This window comes from Gavialis gangeticus, unplaced genomic scaffold (assembly GCF_001723915.1).
Source record: "Gavialis gangeticus isolate Ggan-Ray unplaced genomic scaffold, GavGan_comp1, whole genome shotgun sequence".
NCBI lineage: Eukaryota > Metazoa > Chordata > Crocodylia > Gavialidae > Gavialis > Gavialis gangeticus.
The window spans coordinates 52,863,692-52,886,870 of NW_017729025.1; the positions used below are offsets into that span (position 1 = coordinate 52,863,692).

The 23,179-nt window shown below is 46.4% G+C and overlaps 1 protein-coding gene across 12 annotated transcripts in view; it reads right to left on the minus strand.

Annotated features, from left to right (window-relative positions):
• Nucleotides 1-23,179, minus strand: part of ADCK1 (aarF domain containing kinase 1) — a 141,572-nt gene that overhangs the window by 43,570 nt on the left and 74,823 nt on the right. For 10 of the 12 annotated variants that reach the window (XM_019518719.1, XM_019518717.1, XM_019518718.1 and 7 more), the window contains one exon: nt 162-284. The exons of the other annotated variants lie outside the window; for them this stretch is intronic. In XM_019518719.1, the coding sequence (XP_019374264.1) occupies nt 162-284 (123 nt within the window). The remainder of the gene's footprint in view (nt 1-161; nt 285-23,179) is intronic. 12 annotated transcript variants of the gene reach the window in all.

The window sequence follows — 23,179 nt, forward strand, 5'->3', positions numbered from 1 at the left end:
CCAGGTGGCACCTCCATGCTCAGGGGCAGCAGGACCAGCTACATGAGCCACTGCCCAGGCTGCCCCCCACACATTGGCCAGAGAGGGCCAAGGGACCCACCACAGGCTAGACAGGATCACTTGGTGGGCTGGTTTCAGCCCACAGACCATATTTTGCCCGCCTCTGTTCTAGAGGCTTTTGGTCTCCTGGCAGTCAGGCCAGTATCTGTCACTAGCAAAAACACGCTCTGAAAATTGAAGTGCCAGATCAGGTTTCCTGGTAAAATGGTTGAAGGAAAACTATCCTGAAACAGAAGAGTCTCACTTAGAAAACAGGCTCAGTATCTACCTGAATGGCTAGAATCACCCCAAACCAAGAGTCCAAGCTAGCAGCAATGGCCAGCTGAGCTTGTGTAGGTGCCCAACCAAGAAAACACCCACACATGCCCCACAGTAAGGCAACATATTCAAGAGGTCAGGTGTAACAAAAGAAATGATGGCCACTCTAGGAGGGATGGCAAGAGGACAAGAGGAGAAGGAGACAATAGGGTCATTCCATGAGCAGTGTAAGAACTAGATAAGGTGGTAGCACAATTAGCGCAAGGCCAAAGAACCCCTGCTCAGCAAAAAGCCCCTATTCATGGTGAGAATGCCCTTTGCCAACAGGCCCCAGGCCATTGCTTTAAGAGAAGGCAGCTAGCCACCCTCATCCCTGCTGCAGATCGTGCAGCAGCAGATCAGCTGCTGCATGTCCCCAAGGACTCCAGGCAAGGGGGAATGTGTGACCAAATGACAGCTTCTCTCTGTCATCCTGGTGCCCCTGCCCTCAATGAAAGTCTCAAGCTCCACATCAGTTTGGAGACAAAGGGATACATGCTACCAGCACTGCCAAGCAAGAAACAGGAGGCCAAGACCTCCTTCCTTGCTCCCTCAGATAGAGGGGCCCAGGCTCCCATCTCATGCAAGCAATGGCACATGGCTGTAGCTGTGGAGGTAGAATGCTCACTCAACATTACCCTTTGAAGAGGGTAGGAGAGGGTGCCACAGCCATGCATCCAGCCAGCTATCTAGCAGCCATAACAAGAGTCTGGCTCAGTGTTTTCAGGATGCAAGAAGAGAGATGGAAGGTCCTCGGGCAGTCTCTTCCCCTGCACAACACAACTCATAAGGTATTTTAAGGGTCCCTAGGGTTATCTCAGACCATATCACATCTCATGAGGCCATGCCAAACCAGCAGATGCCATTTGTGATGTCAGCAGTATTTGTGGGAGCTCCATGGGCAGAAACAATAGAACAGTTTCCAAGAAGGTTTAGCGGTCAGAAGAAAAACCTTATGGCCACATCATCAAACAAGACAGGTCCCCAATTACATGCCTTGCTACTACAGCTGCCCAGATAAATGGGATTCATGCACATGTTGGAGCCTCTAATTAGCCCTCTGCTTATTCAGTTACCCATCAGGAGCACAATCTCCCAACAACTGCACATGCCATTACACTTCCTTGGATAAAAAAGCAATGCTGAACGTTTGATCCTTAAGAATGAGGCTCATTTACTTTAAAACATGCAAGATCTTTTCATGATGGTTGCATTAGTATTCCAGCCATAGGGAGGCGGGCTTAAAGGCTCTTCCAGAATTTAGCTATCTGGTTGCTTACTATGTATTATTTGTAGTGAGGAGATACCCAGGTAAGATTGGACCCTCAGTGTGCTGGGTGCTGTACAAGCACATAGTAAAAGACAATCCTTTTCCCAGAGAACTTTCAGACTACATAGACAAAGAGATGGGCAAGAACTATCAGCACTGCAGTTTTACAGGTGGGAAACGGAAGCACAAAGAAATTGGAGGGAAATTTTTACAAGTGCCTTAGCAATTTATCAGTTTAAATCTAACTTCCAGAAATGACTTGCTCAGGAGCCTGAGTCTCATTGAAAGTCAACAGGACCAAGGCTCCTAAGTCACCTAGGCCCTTTTGCAAAGGTCATGTTACAAGATCACACAGGGTCACACAGGGAGACTGTAGCAGAGCCAGGAATTAAACCCAGATCTCCTGACTCCACATCCATAGAATCATAGAAGAATCATAGAAAATTAGGGTTGGAAGAGACCGCCACCCCGCTACTCAAAGCAGGACCAACCCTGACTAGATCATTCCAACCAAGGCTTTGTCGGGCCAGGTCTTAAAAACCTCCAAGGACAGAGACTCCACAACCTCTCTGGGTAACCTGTTCCAGTGCTTTAGCACCCTCCCAGTGGGTACATTTTTCCTAATATCTAACTTAAACTCCCCTTGCTGCAACTTGAGACCACTGCTCCTTGTTGTTACCTGCCAGCACTAAGGACAGTCCAGCTCCATCCTCTTTGGAACCACCCTTCAGGTAGTTGAAGGCTGCTACTAAATCCCCTCTCAGTCTTCTCTTCTCCAGATTAAATGAGTCCAGTTCCCTCAGACATTCCTCAGAAGTCATATAGGCCCCTAACCATTTTCATTGCCCTCCACTAGACTCTCCAATTTGTCCACATCCTTCCTGTAGTGGGGGGCCCAAAACTGGACATAGTACTTCAGATGTGGCCTCATCAGTGCCGAATAGAGAGGAAGAATCACTTCCCTCAATCTGCTGGCAATGCTCCTATTAATGCAGCTCAGTATGCCATTCACCTTCTTTGCAACAAGGGCACACTGTTGGCTCATACTTAGCTTACTATCCACTGTAACCCCCAGATCCTTTTGTGCAGAGCTGCTACTTAGCCAATTAGCCCCCCAGACTGTACTGGTGCATGTTCCATCCTAAACCCGGGCCTTTGCACTTCTCCTTATTGAACTTCATGAGATTTATTTTGGTTCAATCCTCCAACTTCTCTAGGTCTTTCTAAATCTTAGGCCTACGCTCCAGTGTATCTACTACTCCCCCCAGCTTGGTGTCATCTGCAGACTTGCTGAGGGTGCACTCTATCCCACCTTCCAGGTCACTGATGAAAGTATTGAACAAAACTGGCCCCAAGACATGACCTTAGGAGCACTCCACTTGATATCAGGTGCCAACTAGACCTTGACCCATTGACTACTACCCTCTGAGACCGATTAGCCAGCCAGTTTTCTATCCAATTTACAGTCCATTCATCCCACCTGTCCTTCCTTAGCTTGTTTGGGAGAATGCTGTGGGAGACTGTATCAAAACCCATGCTAAAAATCAAGGTACATCACATCCACCAGTTTCCCAGCATCCACAGAGCCAGTCATCTAATCATAGAAAGCAATCAGGCTGGTCAAGGCATGACTTGCCCTTGGTGAACCCATGCTGACTGTTCCTAATCACCTTCTTCTTCTCCAAGACCTTAGAAATAGATTCCTTGAGGACCTGGTCCATGATTTTTCTAAGGACTGAGGTGAGGTTGACTGGTCTATAGTTCCCCAGATCCTCCTTTCCTTTCTTAAAGATGGGCACTATTTTGACCTTTCCCAATCATCCAAAACCTCTCCTGATTGCCATGGGTTTTCAAAGATGATGGCCAACAGCTCTGCAATGACATCTGCCAACTCCCTCAGCACCCTCAGGTACATCCCATCTGGCACCATGGATTTGTATACATCCAGCTTTTCTAAATAGTCCCTAAATTTTTCTTTCACCACTGTTGGCTGCTCACCTCCCCCATTTAGTAAAGGACCCACATTTTCCCTTGGTGGGTTCCTCCTCTTGTTGCTGACATAGTTGTAGAAACCATTCTTGTTACTCTTCACATCCCTTGCTAGCTGCAACTCCAGTTGTGTTTTGGCCTTCCTGATTTCCTCCCACATGCCCAACAAATACTCTTATACCCCTCCCTAGTTGTTTGTCCAAGACTCCACTTCTTATAAGCTTCCTTTTTCTGTTTCATCTTACTGAAGAGTTCCCTGCTAAGTGAACCTGGTCTTCTGCCATACTTGTTAGTCTTCCAGCACATCAGGATGGTTTGTTCCCGTGCCCTCCGTAAGGTTTCTTTAAAGTACAGCCAGCTCTGCTGGATTCCTCTCCCCTTCAGACTGGCCCCCCAGAGGTGCCTGCCTATGAGTTCCCTGAGTGAGTCCAGGTCTACTTTTTTGAAGTCCATGGCCCTTACTCTGCTACTCTCCTTCCTTCCTTTAAAGATCCTGAACTCAATCATCTCTCATGGTTGCTGGTGCCCAAGGTACCATCCATAACTACATTTCCCACCAATTCTTTCCTATTTGTGAGAAGCATATCAAAAAGAGTATGGTCCCTAGTTGACCTCTCCAATACTTGCACCATGGAATTGTCCCCAATACTCTCCAAAAACTTCCTGGATTGCCTGTGCACTGCTGTATTACTCTCCCAACAACGAGAGTCTTACCCATGAAGTCATACAAATTACAAGGTGCACATCCTATTAGATATGTTTTCTACATAAATTGCCTTTTAATGCCCATTTGCAGTGTCCAGAAGCACCCAGCAGTCTGTGCTGGTGCTGCCCATTCCAGAAAAATATGTTCCCTTTCCCTTTTCCAAAAGGCACAATAAATAAATCTCCAAGTAGGCATTTCTGTAACTGAGCCCTGTAACAGCAATAGTCTCGTCTATCCCAAAAAAACTGTCTTCTCCCAAGGACTAGAGGGGTGTGAGGAGGTTCTGTGAGGTGAGAAGAGAATTTCCCCTGCAATAATGCAGTGCTAACACTGCCTATCAGAAGTATACATCTGTCAGCATTGTTGCATTGAATGTGCTGCAGTCAGAACATAGTCAGTATGAGGAGTAAACAACACTTTCCATTTATGGGCCCATCAAGGTTTTCACTCATGTGAAAACAGAAGCCAGGTAGACGGTGCAGCGTGGCCCAAAAGGGTCTTGTAAATTTGGTTTTCCAAATACGTCTCCCTCACCACCTCCCCATCTTTGTCACATGGCTCAACTCAGCTAGTCCAACTCAAAATGAGCCCCTGAAAACAAGAAGTATTCCAAAGCTTGCAGAGTTTCCTGGTGCAGATGGGCCCTGCACCCTCCATCATCCAGGGTTTTCATCAAACCATGTCCCTGATATCATTCATTAACTAGTTTCATGCCACTATGTGAAGTGAGGATAGGATATGAAGGGATGGCTTCACCCACCACTAGTCTAGGACTAAATGGGACTAAATTCTGGAATTCATCAAATGCAGTTTTCACAGTTTCTCATGTGACAGACAAAGAAATAACATTGTATGCAGGACATTGCTTTACTCTTATAGGATCTAGGGCAGGTGAAAATCAGGACGTATTTCCTATGCCTGAAGAGCAATGGGAAATGTAGGAGTTCAATATACCAGTTACCTTAAAGGGACCCATCAACACAGACACTAGTTTAACATGGGTGGTCAGGCATTCATCCCATCCCATTCCCTCCTCATTGCTACACAACCTGGACTCCCCCTCCCACAAAACACAAAAATCCTAACAGAAGCTGACCCAAGACTTTCTCTCCTCCAACTCTGACAGGCTTCACACTCAGAGAGCAGGTGTGTACAGTGGAACCAGACTGTTTGTATCTTGATGGTTTGCAGCCTGCTTAGTTCACAGTGAACTGCAGAATTAAGAACTAATCACTCAGCTCTTTGTTATGGCTTTTACTTCAAAGAGCATCATCTTTCCATGTGGCTGGAGCTTACCAGCAGTCCCAACCGGCTGAGTGGAGGAGCAGCACCCTTTGAAGTAAAAGCCACAGCAAACAGCTAGAGCATCTCTGCTTTCCTGAGCAGCAGCTGCATAGACTCCCCTCCAGCTACTTCACAAACACTCACTTTGGCAGGGAGCTAAGGAACCTAGCCCTGCAAAGCTTCCATGTTTAACTGTACCATTAACCTACTGTACCAGGCACACCATACTCCTCTCTGTGTACTTCCTTCCACACTGGAAGCAGCAGATCCAACACTCAGGGTAAGCTAATTAGCTAGGGCATAGGGTCATGCAAACGTGGCTTCGCTACTTCCAACCAGAGAGGCAGCACGATGCATTTCTCTCAACATTGCCCGGCCAGGTAACTCAGTGGTATAAGCATACCTTGAAAGTTTGGGACTGAGAACCTCACTGCTAGTGAAGACTGAAATCTTCACACTCACTAAAGCCAATTTAATTGTGATAGCAGAAAACCTATCAAAAAATAGTGACCATGAGGTCAGGAAATACTATTCGCATTCAGACTAAAAACTCATGTACAGAGTGGAGTAAATGACTTGTCCAATGTTGCGCAAATTCATGGCTATATTTTGGCTACTACGTCATCTTTCTACTGTTTTCCTCCCTTTTGTATCTGTGTCAAAGGCATCATCAATGTCCAAAGCAATACCTACCCTCTATGGCCCAAAGCTCAACTATCAGACACAGATATCTGATAATGAGAGTGACAGGCACTCAGCCCCAAGCAGAACTGAGCACTAAGCAGTCTCCCAAACACTGTTTGGGATGAAAATGACTTCTAAGTTAACTTGGGCCCAAAAGATGTAGAGCTTCTTTTAAAGAGATTTACAAAATGGGCAGAGCCGGCTACTGACTATGCTGAGGTAAGCTGAACTCTGACTGGAGTCAACAGGAGTTTGGGCTGGTTAAGACTTGAACTGAAGCTCAGAATTTGGCCCTGTATTAATATGTCTCCATACATTTTTAAATATTGTATTGACACTGTTGCTGTTGACTGATTCACATTTAAATTTCTCTTTACAACATACCCAAGCTCCATAGCACCTTCCACAGCCTAAGAAACACAGTATGAAAGCTAGCCCATTCCCTGTCCTTAGAAGAGCAAAATGCAAAAAAGTAAAACAGTTTAAATAGCACACAAATAAATGAGGTTTTTGAAGAGTTGCTAGGGGAGTGAGATGAGTTGCAGAAGCCCTCCAGGAGTAAGAGCAAGCTTATGGCCCATTCAGTACCTGGCCTTTGGGCTGTGACTGCCCATGAAGGATCAAATTAGTGATACATACAATGGTGAATTTTATGAAGGAGATTCCTGCTCACAGACAGAGAGTTGCTGACTTAGTTTAGGGGACCCAAAGTGGCTTCTGCCATATTTCTATGGATCTCCATGCCAAAACTTTATAAATGTCCTCTTTTGAGATTGGGAGCTCACTTGAACACAAAAACCTGCAATCCCCGTGCTGGCATACATGTGAATATGCACTGTGTCATCTTTTCAAGAGCAAATATTTAGCCATTTTTGGGATGTCACCATGGGATCACTGCTCTCTACAAATCTACAAAACCATGTGTCCTAGAGTAGACATGAGTCAACCCAGGGCAGGGAGTGCCAATTCCCCAGCTCCAAACCAAGATTTTGATCCATCTTTTCCCCACCCTTCTACCCTGGTTATTTGCGTTCCCCACACAAAAACAAAATGTTGCAGTGTTACTCCAGGAGTTATTAAGACAGCGAAAGTTGAAAGATTAGATTTATTGCAGCAGACAGTGGATTATGAAGAATAATTTATCAAATGTCAGTGCACACAGCCCACAATTTATAGAAGGGTTGGTTGAGTCAGTGCAATCTGATTGGACTTCTTCTCCACTAATGAATGCTGGGTCTAATTGATGGGACCCAAACTCATCTGTCAAGTGTGTATATTTATTAACTCAATTTTTTAATAATAATATCTTATATATCAGCAGCATAGTAGCTTTCATCCCACCAATTCTAAAGCATATATAAATATATATTACACACCAATACATGTACACATAAATGTATGCAAGTTTGCTTGTATATATGCAGGCATAAATATCTTGTCCTTGTGCCTATTCATTATGATACAGTCTGACCACATATTTATCTATTCCCCAGGACCCTAGCCTCATTTGAGCCAAAGACTGGACACGAAATGAAGCAAAAGGTTTTCAAGAGGAGAAACAAAGATGCCTTGTGTTGAAGGTACAAGGCTGGAATTCAGGAGATATGGGTTCTAATCTGATTCTGCTAGTGAACAGAATGGAGGTGGTACAATCAACCCTAAATCTGCTACTTTCCAATCTTAAAGTGATTGATTTTACTATTTTATCATTCTTTCAGCATAATATAAATACTATGCCCAAACATATACATGCATATCCATATATAATTTCTAAATCTCTCTCTTGAATGAAAAGTGACAACTGTTGAGCAATGCATAGCAAAATTATGCAACTGGTTAGAACAGAAGTAAAGAGGGGGAAATTACAGGATGGCAAAGCCTGGGCAGTCTTCTGGACCAATGCCACGATTGTTGCATAAAGTAATTTAAAACCTTTAGTTATCACAGATTCAGGGCCTCCATTCTGAAACCTTGCCTGAAAGACAGCACCATCGGCAGCAGAGCATCTCTTAGTAACCTGCCGGGGGCGAGGCAGTGACTCAGAGGGAACAATACTACCGACTGAACCAGCAGCAGCACTTCCTGAAACACCTACATCCTCTAGAAAAAAGTCTCCCACTATCTTCAATGAAGATAGGAAAATTTATACCCAGCAAAGCTCAACCCCTCCCTCTGCCACCACCAACCCATACTTACTGTATATAATCTAAGGAAACAACTGCCAGTGACCAGCTGATGTAGGATAGCATCTTAGCATTTTTATCACCATGCATATTCACAAACTTGAAGCTATCCCTTGCTCCCTCCCCTACCTGTGCTACAGACAGGCTGTGGACTAACTGCTTTACATTAGGCATCTGTTACTATTTCATCAGGTGTAATTTCCTTATTCTCTTAATCATGCCCAGATCTCTTCTCTGAAAAGAAATATCCTGTTTTCTATCTTAACATGTGAGGAAACAGGGGTTAACTGTCTCATCCTTTCCCCAGCTCTTTCCATTAGACACAAACTATTGCTCCTCCCAAAACAGCTAGAAGTCTCATCTGTTCTCTCAAGCTCATATCCACATGTTGGTCCCAATTCCACATCTTGGGTATTATACAAAAAAATCACCATTCAGATGAGCATTTGCAAGCCAGCTGTGGAGCCTGTCCTTCATATAGTCCTCTAAGTTACATATTGACACCAGGGCTGCCATGAAGACAGGGAGTTCGATTCACTCAGATATGCAAGTACAGACCCTGGAATCAGGCTCCAGACCATGTACAGCCCTCCTACAAGAGGATCAAAATGGCACTGGATTCTCATAACACACTCATTTCATAGAGGATGTAAAATCACTACCGCAGCCCCACTAGTGCACAGTCCTAACCAGGGTGGAACACATTCAGGGCTCCCAAAAAAGTCCGCATTTTGCACATGCTCTGAGCAGCTTTCACTGGTAGCAGCCACAAGACAAAGCTGTCTCCCTAGAGAAGCCCTTAGGAGAGCAATGTGGCAAATACCACATGTCTCCCACAGGACATGACTCCCTTACCACGTGGCCCAGGATTTATGCAGTGTTCACCCCCCACTGCCCCCATCTATCAAGATAATGGATTCTTCTTTCATCTGCTTTCATCTCCCATCCTGATACCACTTTACTGCTCTGCATCACGACTGCCATCTGTAGCACTGAGGAGGACCACTGAGGCTTCCATTTAGGATTGCATCAACATTTCCTCATCACAAAGCCATCAACATTAGAGAAGCAACTGGAGGAAAAGAAACACCTCTTTACTCCACCCCCTGGAGACTAGTGAAGGCCTTTTCTGGCCTTCCCTTCCCAGAGAGAGACAAGTGGAAATGCCCATGCATAGCCACTGCCCATCTCAGTTCACTAATGAGCTAGACCAGAAGCATCAGTTATTGTCATTCAATATTTTTTAATTTCTACAAAGCAATGCTTTGGGGGAAAGCACCTTTTATTCTGTCCCTGTTAACTCCTGCTTAACAGCTGTGCTCAGGCAAGCACGCAGCATCTTCATTTATTTCTCTGATTAAAGTCAGATGTTTAAGACAGGACAAAACTACCTGCAAAAATTACTAATCCTAGATTGAAAACAACATCCAGAGGCAGCTTGTAGAGAACAGGCAGTGGGAACACCAATGAGTACATAATATCAAAGCATATCACATCCAGTCCAGTGCAACCCAAGCAGTTGACATGAACTGCTGAAGAGGTAACACTAATCCCAGGTGCACCCAGACAATCCCACCAGAACCTGCCAACATAAAATCTACTTAAGGTCTTATACCATTGCTCATCACCTTAACACTGGTGAACCTCAAGATACATAACAAGAATGTCTTTCTCTGCTGAAAACTGTCAGGCTTAGAGTTCAATTGTCACACTGCTATTATTTTAAGGGATACAGTATACCCAAGCAAAAGTGACTCAGCAAGTAACCAGCCATGGAAGGAAAGATTGGGCATAGAGTGGGGCCTGACCACTGTGAAGCTAGTGGTCCAGCATCTGTCAACGAGTTCCACAATCTAGACTTCAACCAGGGTGCTGCAGCACCGTCGGGTGCCTTGAGATCCTTTCAAGAGTGCCATACAATGTTAGTACTGTCAAGTGTGCAACCGTGATTCACAAGATGAACCCAGAAACTGCAATTAGGAATCCATGGTGTTAAAACTGTTGTGCCTTTTTGTGGTCTGTGTGTTCTTTGCAATAGAAAAGTTGCTCTATTATTTTTTGTAGTAAAAAATGAGTGAAAATTATGAGCTGGCATTTCTGAGGGGTACAGAAATCTGACAAGCAGTGCCGTATTGAGAATCACTGATCTAGATGTTCAGGCTAGACTCAGCTCATGAGGATTTCATAGATTTCATAAACATTAGGGCTGGAAGGGACCTCGGAAGATCATCGAGTCCAGCCCCTGCCCAAAGGGCAGGAAGTCAGCTGGGGTCATAGGATCCCAGCAAGATAAGCATCCAATTTGCTCTTGAAGGTGTTCAATGTAGGTGCTTGAACCACCTCCAATGGCAGGCTGTTCCAGACAGCCTGCCTGGGGGCTCGGACAGTAAAGAAATTCTTCCTTATGTCCAGCCTGAAACGGTCTCGCAGTAGTTTATGACCGTTTGACCTCGTCATCCCCCCAAGTGGAGTTTGACAGCATGGCAGCCACCTTGAACTGAACTGCATTTGATGGAAACTGATTTAAAGCACAGGAAACACAGCCAGTAAGTTTCTGGCCACTTATGTTGCTAGGCAGGGGGGCCATTGCGTTATGAGTCAAGAGGACCTTTCACAGACCCTGGAGCTTTGCTTCTACATACCAAGGACTCCCATACTCAAGACTAGATGTTAAGGAAGCCTGGACGACCATGCAACCTTCTGACTATCCGAAATGGAAGTGAGTGTTCTTTGCCCTTCTAGGTATTTGGACACCCACGGGCAGCACAAGGTTGCAAGACCCTAAGTCAGGGTGGGCAAAATATGGCCCGTGGGCCAGATCTGGCCTACCAAGATTCTACCCAGGCCGCAACAGGTCTCTCTGCCCTGCCCAGCCCAGGCACAGGTACAGGTTGTGGTAGTTGTGGCCGGTCCTGCCACCCCCAGGTATATGGCAGGGCAGGGGTGCTGCAGTGGCAGGACTTGGCTTCCCTGCAGCCCCACAGAGGCAGCTCACTCTGCCCAGCTGCCACTACCAGTCCACCAGTTCACTCGCACACACCACCAGGAGAGCCAGACAGAGCTGGCAGGCCAGTGGGGGTCTCCATAGAGACCAGCCCAGGACCCCCAGAGGCAGGGCACGTATAGCCAGGTGGAGAGCAGCATCCAGGACAGGGATGGGTGGGTGGGCCCAGGGCCGCAGGGCAGTGACAGTGCAGGGCCAGGGCAGAGTTGCAATCCACTCCCCACACATCCCTGCCCTCAGAACTGGCATCCATCGCAGGGACATGGGAGAAGTGGATTACGGCTCTGTCCCAGTCCCCAGCCTCACCTGCCCATCCACTCCTAGATGCCACTCCATGCCTGCCTGTGGCCCTATCCCATCCACGCAGCCAAGCATACCCTGTCTGCAGAGGTCCCAAGCTAGTCTCCACGAAGGTCCCACAGCCCATCTGGCCCTTGGGGGGGTAGGATGGGGGAGAGGGAGGGGGAGATGGGTTGGGGCCAGGGCTAGACAATATCAATTGCAGCCTCCCCCCCACACCCACCTGCAACAGCTCACCAAAACTCCTTAACTGGCCCTCCAGCCCAAATAATTGCCCACCCCTGTCCTAAGCTTACACAGTTCATTTAGCTGTCTGATGGTAGATGCTTTTAAAGGGAGTGCTATGGAGAAGACTATTTAAATCAGAACATGCCCTTTACCACAATGTAGAAATCTAGCTGAAATCACAGTTAGGGCGGCTAGGAGCTGGAACCAACTTCCAAGGGAAGTGGTGCTGGCCCCTACCCTGGGGGTCTTTAAGAAGAGGCTGGATGCCTACCTGGCTGGACTCATTTGAGTCCCGTTTCTTGTTTTGGGGTTTTGTTGTTCTCCCGCCCTGGCGGGGGGTCGGGCTAGATGATCTACTAGGTCCCTTCCGACCCTTAATCTATGAAACTATGAAACTATAGCTGAGGGTGGGACACTGAAGCATCTGGAAATTACCTTCAGGGTTAGCATAACCCCTTTGTACTATACAAGGGAACTTTTCAATATGCACCCATCTTGGGAAGGTCAATAAGACCCTCTTGAGCAGTTGGGACTGGGAGGGGAAGTGTTGAGGGAACTCTATGTAAAAGGGGAAAGTCTGGTTGATTATAATGGACTGCCCTTTTGAAAAACACTGACTGATTATTAAGGATATATGAGCTCTGGCTTCTGCTGGCAGAGGGGTAACAAATCTGTCCAGTGTCCCAGGAACTGAAAGAGGCTGAGAGGAAATCTGGATAATTTTTTGTTCAGCCAAAGAGGCATGCATCCTACTCTGAATGTCTGCTGGGGAAGAGAAATCACAAGTACCTTGGATCCATCCAGAGGCTCCAGAGGAGGATTCAATCTGTACTAATCAGACTCGATATGAGACTTATCAGACACAGTAAAATGGCTGGCAGCTTATTCGTTACCAAGAAGCAAATGTTATGCTGTATGCATGTGTATATTGTGTAATCACAATATGCATGTGTATATTGTGATTTTTTATGCTTTTTTCTTTGTAAGGTTTTCATTTATTGTTTATTTTCTATTTGTTATTGTAGTAAAAAGATGTATTTGACTTTTTTATTCATTATTATTCACTGAAGAAAATTTAATGCCAATTATCCCACACTGGGTGCTGCTGGTGTGTGTATGCATATGCGTGTGCATGTGTACACACACACAAATGTGCTGGGGGGTGTTTGTTGAGGGGTGTGGATGTGCACGCATGTGTTCGGAGGGTGGGTACGTGCATGTCTTTGTATGTCTTGGGAGTGTGTATGGCTGGGGGTTGGGGGTGAAGTCAGAGAGATTATACACTTGGTATTGCACAAACCTTACACAAACATCTAAGGCAAGTCAGGTAATAGCTAATCTGTGAGGTTTCAGAACCAGCCTGTAAACTGGCCTCTCAATTTTTGTATAGGCAAGATCTCCCTGTATACGGTCACAAAGTCAAATAAAATCTCCACTCACTCTTCACATGCAAATGGAGAGACCAAGAGGGGAAATGTAGTCATTGGCCCAGATCAGATCAGCTCCTTTTAAAACATGATTTTCTTCCATGCTGATATCCCCAGTGCAGGTTCAGATTCAAAGTACCAGCTGGACTCTTTTGTCTCATGTGTCATCCCTGTAGAAAAGATTCACTGCTAGAAACAGGCTGCTCATTTGGAGGATGCCGCATAAGAAAGAAAAGGATTCAACTGATTCATCCATAGCTGTGTGAACAGGTCTGGGAGAAGTGCAGCTTTTGGGTTAATGAAATCAGTGAATGTATTATGCCTTTTACTGCACCATCACAGAGCAATGGTAAATCTAATCCTGTATCTCATAATTAGGCCGATGGTCCATCAAAATAGCTCTCCTGTTTCTAGCCATCCTGGATCAAAGCAATGATCCAATCAGTTCATAGTATCCCTTTTCACAATCTCAGAACAGATCTTTGGTTCAGCTGATGTGCTTTCCTATCTGGCGCTGCACTGGATCAGGCCAGATCTGTTGGAGATATTCCTCCAACAAGGGTCACTATTAGACGTTCCTGAGTGCTATCCCCATTCTAGTCCAACTAAAACTAGTATATTGCGAGGAAGTGTAAGTAATTCCCTCCTGACTAGTCAGCAGTCCGCTGATGCCCAGAACCATGAAGATGATGACTAGAATGGCTCACAAGTGGTCACTAAAAAGGCTGTTTAAGCCCCAAACGCATTTTAGTCTATGCAATATTCAGACAGATCAAAAACCAAATACACAAAGGAACTGCCTTATGCAGCACGAGAAGGTGAATGTATTTCTGCCCATGACACACAAATGAAAGGGTCAGTGATTTCCAAAGTCCCTTAGTCCTTTCAGCACTGCCCTCTCCAGCAACTACTGGAGTACAGGCTCCAATTTGCTATGGTTTCACCCTCCCACAAATACCTCCTGGTCACCTAATTTATCTTTTATCTTAAGTTGTCTTCCACCTGAATTGTACAATGCTCATTAAATCTTCTGCCTTCTTTTTCTCTTTTTGAAGAAATATTACCTTGTCTGCATCTCTCTCTAACCACCTGTCAGGATGGAGCTGTGTCTGTCAATCTCCAAGATGGATTGGAATCCAGGTCCTTTGAGAGTGCACAACTTCCCCAAACCAAGGATTTTTTTTTTCATATCCGGCATATTTAAAGAACTATGTTTTTCCCTGCTTCAACAAGGAGATTCCCATCAGTACTACCTTGGAGGGGAGAAAGGAAGTGTCCCTGCTGTGCTATCTCCTTCTGCCCTTCTCTTTCCTTCTCTAATGCAACCTCCATCTACCCAGCATTAGGAGAACCCCGTTCTTGGGTCGCTAGGAGGGATCCCTGGGTGTGATCACCCATTGCACACCAAAATCCTCATCATCTTGAACTTCAGAAAGTTCCTTCCACCTCCTTTTCTCCCAAAGGCTGGGAGTGAAGATATGAACCTGAAGTTTTTAGAAGAGAGAGAAGTCTCCAATGAAATACCCCAATATCTAAAATGCGGTAAGGACAACTGAGGGGAGGCACTGCCCTGAGCAGCAACATGGTCAAAAGAAGGGGAAGCCAGGTATCTTTGTTAGCTCTTCCATGTACTCCACAAGGCATGGAAATCAAAGCCATTGAATTGGGAAGGGTTACAGGCCCCAATGAGACATTTCTAGCTGCAGAGAAGTCCAGCCCAGCAATGCTGTAGAACAGTGGTTTTCAACCTTCTTTCATTTCCCTAAAAATTTTGAATGGAGGTGTGGACCCATTTGAATTGTAAGTGTGGGTATTCACATACTTTTGATTGATCATAGTCCTCTTTTGTGGACCCTTTAGACATGTTCTGCAAACCACTAGGAGTCTGCAGACCACAGGTTGAAAACTGCTGTTGTAGAGGCAGCCCCAGGCTGACTGGATCCCTGTGACCAACAGACAGAGCAAGAGATAGGAAGTGATCCACACAAACAGAGCCATGGAGACATACAGAAGGGAAGAGACAAACAGGACTTGTGAGAGAGAAACTGGAGAAGATGACACAGAAACATACCCCTCAGGGAAACTTAAAAGAGCCTGAAAACACAGATGGAAGTAACAAGTTTTGCCCAATCTGGCCCCTGAAAGCCCTGTACAGCCATGACCTAGTGAGTACACAGTTGCAGTGTGTTATAAAAGGGCCTGATTCCATGACAATCTAAACCCTCATTTACATAAGGGTTCAGTCCAAAGCAGAGCACCTTCATTAAATTATCTGCATGTACCAGGAGCAGGGCTGGGCTAACGCAGAATGGGAGGGAGGGAGGGAGCTCGTTTTGGTGGTTGCCCAGCCAGTGCTGGAGGCTGGGGTGGGTGGACTGGAGCTCTCCTGAGGTGGGGGCTCCAGTCCATGTCACCCCACCCCCTCCAGCACAGGCTGGGAAAACCTCAGAATGGTCCACCCTCCACTTCCTCACCCACCCATCCCAAGACAGCACCGGGGGCCGGCAGAGGGGGGGCAAAGCTAGGGGAAGAGGTTGCAGAGATGCAGCCTCCCTCCCTGGATGAGCTCCAAATTGGATCTCAATTCTCCACCCTCCTGACCCAACAGCTAATATGCATTAGGTTGGGAGGATCAGTCCAACTCATAGTGCTTTCTGTGAAACACTGAGTTAGACCAGGGAGCTGCACTTGTCTGCACCGTGTGATTCTGTAGTGCTGTTGAGCGAGTAGCAGCTTGAAGTTCCAGCCCTGCAGGAGCAGCAGTTCAAATATTGGGACTGTCACTACTGGCTTTCAGCAGGCCAGACAGCAAGCCTTTCCACAGAAGTGATGTAAAACACCTCACAGAATGAGACATGACATTCCCCCTCTCTTCCATCCTTCTCTCTCCTTCGTCCCCATGTCACTGACAGAAAAGCCTCACTTCTGCCTTCCTCCTTGTATCCCTCCACCTGCCCTAATGAGCCAATTCTATCTCACTGCCTGATCTCCCCCTCAGACCCACCCCGGACTCTTCTGCAACACAGTGGTCTGGCACTCTGAGGGAGGCAGTCAGACAGAGCCAGGGTAGGTGCTCAGCTGTGAAAGATTAGCTATCAGTTTAAAGCTCAAGCAGGGGAAGAGCAGAGAGCTCAAGCTGGGGGAAGGAGCAGTTTGTGGGTAAGAAGCAGAGTGAAAAAAGAGCTTGCCTCTAGGAAGGGCCAGAGCTAAAGGGCCTTCTCCTGCCACCTGGAGAAAGGTTTGCTTTGCTTGGACCAAAAACTTTTGTTGTTTTATGAGGACTTGCTGAGGGGCTCCCAAAAGAGCAAAGCCAGACAGCAAGGCTGCAAGCAACCAAGCTCACTTGTAAACTATTGCTTAGACAGTCTGAAAGACTACTAAGGGGGCAAAGCCCACCTGTATCAACCAGCTGACAAGTCCCTTACTCTCCCCCTCTAGTTCATCTCTGACTCTTTCCCCTTAAAACAAAAGGCAATGTTCCCATTAAAAAAAGCTTGATCTCATTTTTTTCCAGTTTCTTCCACATCAACTTTTTCCCTTTCACCTCTGAGCTCTCTGAACCCATCTCCAACCTGGTTCTACCCCTGGCACCACCTGCTGAGGCTGGTTTCCTCAGTCTCCAATAACCTCTTCCTGACCAAAGCACAAAACTAGTGCTCAATTTTCATCCTAGGCAACCTGATAATCACCTTCAACACAGTCAACCATGTTCCTGAAATCTTATCCTCATTTGACTTCTGTGACTACCTTTTCTTCTTTCTACCTCTCTAATATCTCCTTTAGTGTCCTTCACAGGATGTTCCTCATGCACTATCCATTTTCTGTGTAGGGCTCCACAGAGCTCTCTCCTTTATCTGCTCTCTTCCCCTATCTAATCCTTATCTTTTGGAAATATCCTTCACAAACAAATTCAACTGCCACCTCTATGCTGACATGTCACAGCTGCCACACTCTATTCCAGACTCATCACCTCCCCAAACTAAAAGTCACAGTCTGTCTCCCTGACATTTAATGGATGTCTACTTGTCTGCTCAAGTTCAACCTGACTAGAAAAGAGGTTTCACTCTCCCATCTTCCCATACTCCTCTCAGTCTATCTCCTTTGTGTGGACAACACTATCATGCTACCCATCACACACACCTTTAACCTGGTTTTTGACTCAGACCTCTCACAAGGTCCACAACTAGGCTATGTCTAAATCTCATGTTCTTTCTGCAAATCTCTCTAAAACACCATCTTCCTTATCTATCCACACAGCTAGAACTGTCACACACATTCTTCACATCTTTTTCCCTGGCCTGGACAGATACAATCTTGTCCCACTCATACACAATCAGACCACTTTTGCAAAGATAATTCCTAGACTGGTGCTTTGACCACGTCACCCCTTTCTTTACCTCTCTCTGCTGGTTCCCCTACTTGTCGCATCAAATCTAGCCTACTTGCCTTCAATTTCAAAATGTTCTGGCCTATCTTTATCCAACTTACCAACTCTCATTCACTACTGAGATGATGAGTCATTCCTCCAGTCAACCCATCATCACCCTCTTATTACATTTTCAAAGCAGCATCACCTTCCTGCTTTCTCCCTACTGCCTCTTTCATTTGGGACATGCTCTCCATCCACATCCACCAATCAAACATATCTTCCAACAAAATTCTCCCCCTACACTGTTGTTTTGACATCACTGGCTTTAATGCTGATCGGTACTATTTCAATGTCTCCTTACACCCTCCAGTGTGGGTGTATTCATCAGTTGTCTCATTTTACATATTAGAAAACTTTTGGGGGCACAGCTATTGTTTTACCAGACCAAGAATATGGTGGTTCTGGTCAGGCACCATTTCCTAGTTGCTACAGTAATATAAAATTAATAGTAGTAATACCACTGCTCTCTCCTCACCCCCAGCAAAGGGTCCTATTACTGTTCAGTCAGACACAGTGAGCATCAGGGGAATATCCCACAATCCTTTGAGCAAAGTGCCATAGTCTTTTGAGAGATCACAGCAAAGGATTCTAGGTTACATCCTGCACAGAGTTAAAGCAGAAACTTTGGAAAGAAATGACGTGGACAGGAGACTAGCACAATAGTGAGTCTTCTGGGGAAAAGAGGAGCCAGGAGCAAATGTACTTCTAAGGTGAGGTGGGCAAAGCCCAACCCACAGGCTAGATCACATCTGCAGCAGACTCCACTTCCCAGCAGTCCCTGCCAGTGTCACTGCAGCCAGTTTCCATGGAGACCCCAGGAGTGGTGGGGCTATGACAGTGGCAGGCCAGGGTTTCCATGGAGACCAGACCCAGCAGTGCTGGCAGGGCACACAGCTGGTTAGAGAGCTGCTCCGGGGCCAGGATCTTGCAGCAGTGATAGAGTGGGACAGAGCTGGGGCAGAATTACAATCTGCTGCCCCGGCTCCAGACCATGCCGTCACCACTGCAAGATCCCAGCCCCAACCCTGGAGCAGCTACCAGTTGTGCATCCTGCCAGCGTGGCTGGGGCTGGTTTCCATGGAAACCCTGGCCCCACCCTGCCACTACTGGGGTCTCCATGGAAACTGACCACAGCAATGCAGGCAGAGGCTGCTAGGAAACGGAATCCAGCCACAGCTGGACCTACCATTTTGCCCATGCCTGATCTAAGGCCATTTCCAACCTGGTTTCCATGGCTCTATCTACACCACACTCCCAGGTCACTCATGGAGGGGTGTTCCTCAGCATTCTTTCCAACCCATGAAAAACCTGCCAAACTTTCCATGACTGCTCTTGAGATCTCAGTCTCTAGCATGTTTGAGATCAGCATCATTGGAGCACCCCTGGGCTTGGCACATGAGAGCAGGAACAAGTAGGTGGGATTAGGTGGAGTTAGCTTCAGTCAGCAGAGGGAGACTTTGTATGCGACTGCAGAGCTGCCCCAGGGGCCCTGTCAATAGTAAGTTTGAACAAAAGTATCAGGAGCCCTCTGAGAAAGAACCAGCTGTCAATGCCTGAGGACATACAGGCCATAGGGAACAGGCATTACCTGAACCACATCTTAAATCCTACCCCAGCTTCACCTTCTAAGCATTGGGTACTTTGGAAAATGTATGAGGGAAGCAGAAGGCTGAGTGTAGACAGTTATATGTGGATCTTGGGATTGGTTGTGGGTGCATGTGATGGTGTGGATGACTGTGCAAAGAGGATAGGAAGGAGGGTGCAGGAGCAGTCGGATGCGTATAATGGGCAGGAAGAGATGTGTGAAGTGGCATTCCATGCATTTGGTTTGCAAACAAGTATAAGTCATGCTATGATTGGTGAGCATAGGCAAGAGGACAATGTGCCTTTGTGGTACATATGGAAAAATGGGGAGTGAAGTATATTGTATGGGCATCTTTACACATGCTCCACGGGTAGAGGAGCACTTTAATTACAGCGCCCACAGAGTCTCGTGTATTCAGCGTCCCATGCTTCAAAATGCCGTGGGGAGCTTTAACTAAAGCTTATTTGACGAGCTTTAGTTAAAGCGACCCTGCCGCCATTTTGAAACACAGGGACATTGACTACATGAGACACCGAGGCTGCCAGAGCATGCTACTCGCTTAATCAAGCCTGCTCCAATGCACTGTAATTACAACACATCAGAGCAGGCATCCAGCACAGGCACCCAGGAAGAGAAGTGGTGCGCAGGGATATGCATGACTGGCAGGACAGCACCACTGACATCTGGGAGACAAAGATCCTGACCCTGGAAGAAAGAGAGAAATAGCAAAGATGGCATTAGGGTTAGTAATTCTTAGGACTCTTATAAAAATGCCCAAATTACAGAAGGGAAAGCACACAAACTAGTCTGTCCAGCAAGCACTCTTGGTATCGCACTGGAAGTGGGGTCACTACTAATGCAGGGGATGGTGCCTTCTGCTGCACCATTCATACTATCCCCTGCAACTAGCACCACCTAGCACAGAACGTGTGGTCAGCAGTGAGAGGGAAAGCTCCTTTCTGAGCACCCCATCCCACTCCCTGAAGCATTTGCATTGTCCTGGGTGATCTCAAACCCAAGTACTGTGCTAACCCCCCCTTTCTTTTCTCCCTCCTCCTTCTTTTCTTCCCCTTTCCTACTTCTATTTCATCCTCTACTTCTGCAGCTTAGTCAGCTTCTCTCCCTTCCCCCATCTTTCATCCATTCTTTCCCCCCTCCTTTCCTCCAAGCCTCACTGTCTTCTTGTTGAGCTGCCAGGGCTCTGGTTCAGTGGCGTAACTCAGCTGATTTACTCCCCTTAAAGCAGTGTCTGTTTGCATGTAAATCACCCTCTGAGCTCAGCCTGTAAAATGGGCTTGTTCACTAAACTCTATGAATAGGAAAGTAGGCACAGCTGGCCTATTCATAATCAACATAAAAAATAGATTAGCACTTTACAGATTAAACATTATCATCTCAACAGTTAACATAAATCAACTGCACTTACAGGCCCGGCACCGCTCCTGCCATTGCCACGGCTGCTATGAGCAGGGTGATATGCAGAGCTGCCAGGCTGGGGGGACAGTAGGAAACCGATTCTCTCTTTTCCCTGAAATGTGGGTTTTCCCCCTGCAGGGAGTGCTGCTGAACTCCAATTCAACCAGCAAATCTGAGCTAAGGGGAAGGTGTTATGTGGTTAATTTCTCATCTGTATTTCTAATGCAACCAGCACTGAAGGGCGTTATCTAGTTGCCCTACCTGCCCATGGCTAAAACAGGTGAAAAGGGTTTGTTGGATGGAGCAAGGAAAAGGCCTCCTCAGAGGACTGGGAGAAGGTGATGGAGCCTTTTGTCCCTCCTGAAGGTTGCTAGCAACCAACTAACTTGGATCAATACTGAACAAAGTCATTACTGTCTCTTGAGTGGTGTGAAATGAATTGGTGAGTTCTTAGTCCAATTCTTAGCAAGGCAGAGCTTTGCCTCTCAAAAACCAACACCACAAGTCTCAGCAGAGGGACCAAGGACTGAATGGGTCACAAAGATGGAGCTCCACATGGAAGGTCCCTCCAGTAGGAAGGTCCAAGACAGTAGGAAACTAAAAAGAGGCAGGGAACTAGGCATGTGCTGGTACTCAAGCTGACCCTTTTCTTGAGTTAGATTAGGAACACCATTCAACAGAGCTGTTCAACCTAGCACCTCTCACCAGTGCTATCCCCACACAGGAAATGCAGAGGAAGAACATTTTCTAGCAGAACCAGCACAGACCAGACAGGCTCCCTCCCTTCTCTAATGACCCTTTGGGAACTGCACAATAGCTAATGCATTCAGCCTGAGCCCATCACCAAGCAGGCCATGTCTTCCACAAGTAGATATCAGAAGGTAGATCTCAGAAAAGTAGACCCCCCCACCCCCCCAGGCACAGTCACTGACTGGGCATCCAGAGGCAGCTTGACACAGCAGCTAGTCATATACTGGGGATATGGAGGACAAGACATTAGGCAATTTATAAAAGAAGGAGACTGAGGCAACAATGGATCTAGGATTTTGAAGTGGAGAGGGGGGAGTGCAAATAGGGTAGTGTATAGTCATGTACAACAAACGCACATTTTTCTCCTAACTACCATGCTGTACTGCACTGTACCAAGCCTATGATGGGGCTGCTTCAAGTCTTGAGAGTGCCAAGTTGTCTGACTATGATACCAGTACAGAAGGAATCTAAGGGGGAGGTATACCAACACCATTGCACTGCTCCTGGGTTGAGGCAGCAAAACCATTACCTACAGTGGCCTTATCAGCTCCTCTGTTCTTAAGCAGGCCCTGGGAATTGTAATTGCTCAAGGCCCCCTTTAGCCCAGTCTGATAAATGGGAAGAACATTCGATAGACCTGAGCCAGTAATTCATATTCAATAACACATCCAAAAGATTTAGCTTCTCACAAATGTCACTTCCTCGAATCAATTTATTATCCAAAATGAATCCATTTATATTTTTTCTAATTATCTGAAACACAGAGCACTTAATACTGAGCAGCCATGTGCAAGAATCTACTATTTGAGCTCGGCTGGCTAGCTGTGAATGGTGAGATGAAGCATGTGGCATCAGTTCAGTACTTTGATTGGAGGAGCACACAAGCACCACTGGTAAGCACAGCTTGGGTGGAGTGATAGTTCCACTCACTGCAAGAGCTCATCTGTAGACTGTATGACTCTGAAGTATGCATCTTATGAAAATGTATCCTGTAAAACTGAACCACTGCATGGGGCACAAACTAGGAATGCAACATCCAGTGTGTTTAAAAATAAGGCCTGGGAGACATGCATGTATCAGGGAGATATATACATGCTAGAAGTGGGGCCCAAGATCCCTTTATTTCATCATAACCATATACATGCATAACTATAAACACATGCACTCCTCAGTTGGCTCCATGGATATAGCTGGAAGAGCTAAGTAAGTAGGTAGGACTGGGGATCCTGAAGAGAAGCAGGTGTCTCTATGTGGTAGGAGACAAATCCATGGGGGATGCTGGGATATCTGAGTATACAAGCAAGAGGCAGGATGCTTGAGCTCAGACAGCTTCTGGGGTATCTTCCAAAATATGTCAGCATCCTGTTCAAAAACAGAACCAAAGCCCCTGGCACGGTGTTGCTGTCCTTGCCCTAGGCCAATCCACAAACCCAGTCTGAAAACAGGTACCAAGGTCCCTGAGCTGGTGAAACACATGCTCATGAGTTTGATAGGCTGAGAGAGTCCTTGTGCAAGAATGCCACGTAAGGACATCAGCCTCACCTGCAAAAGGCAACTTCCAGATAAC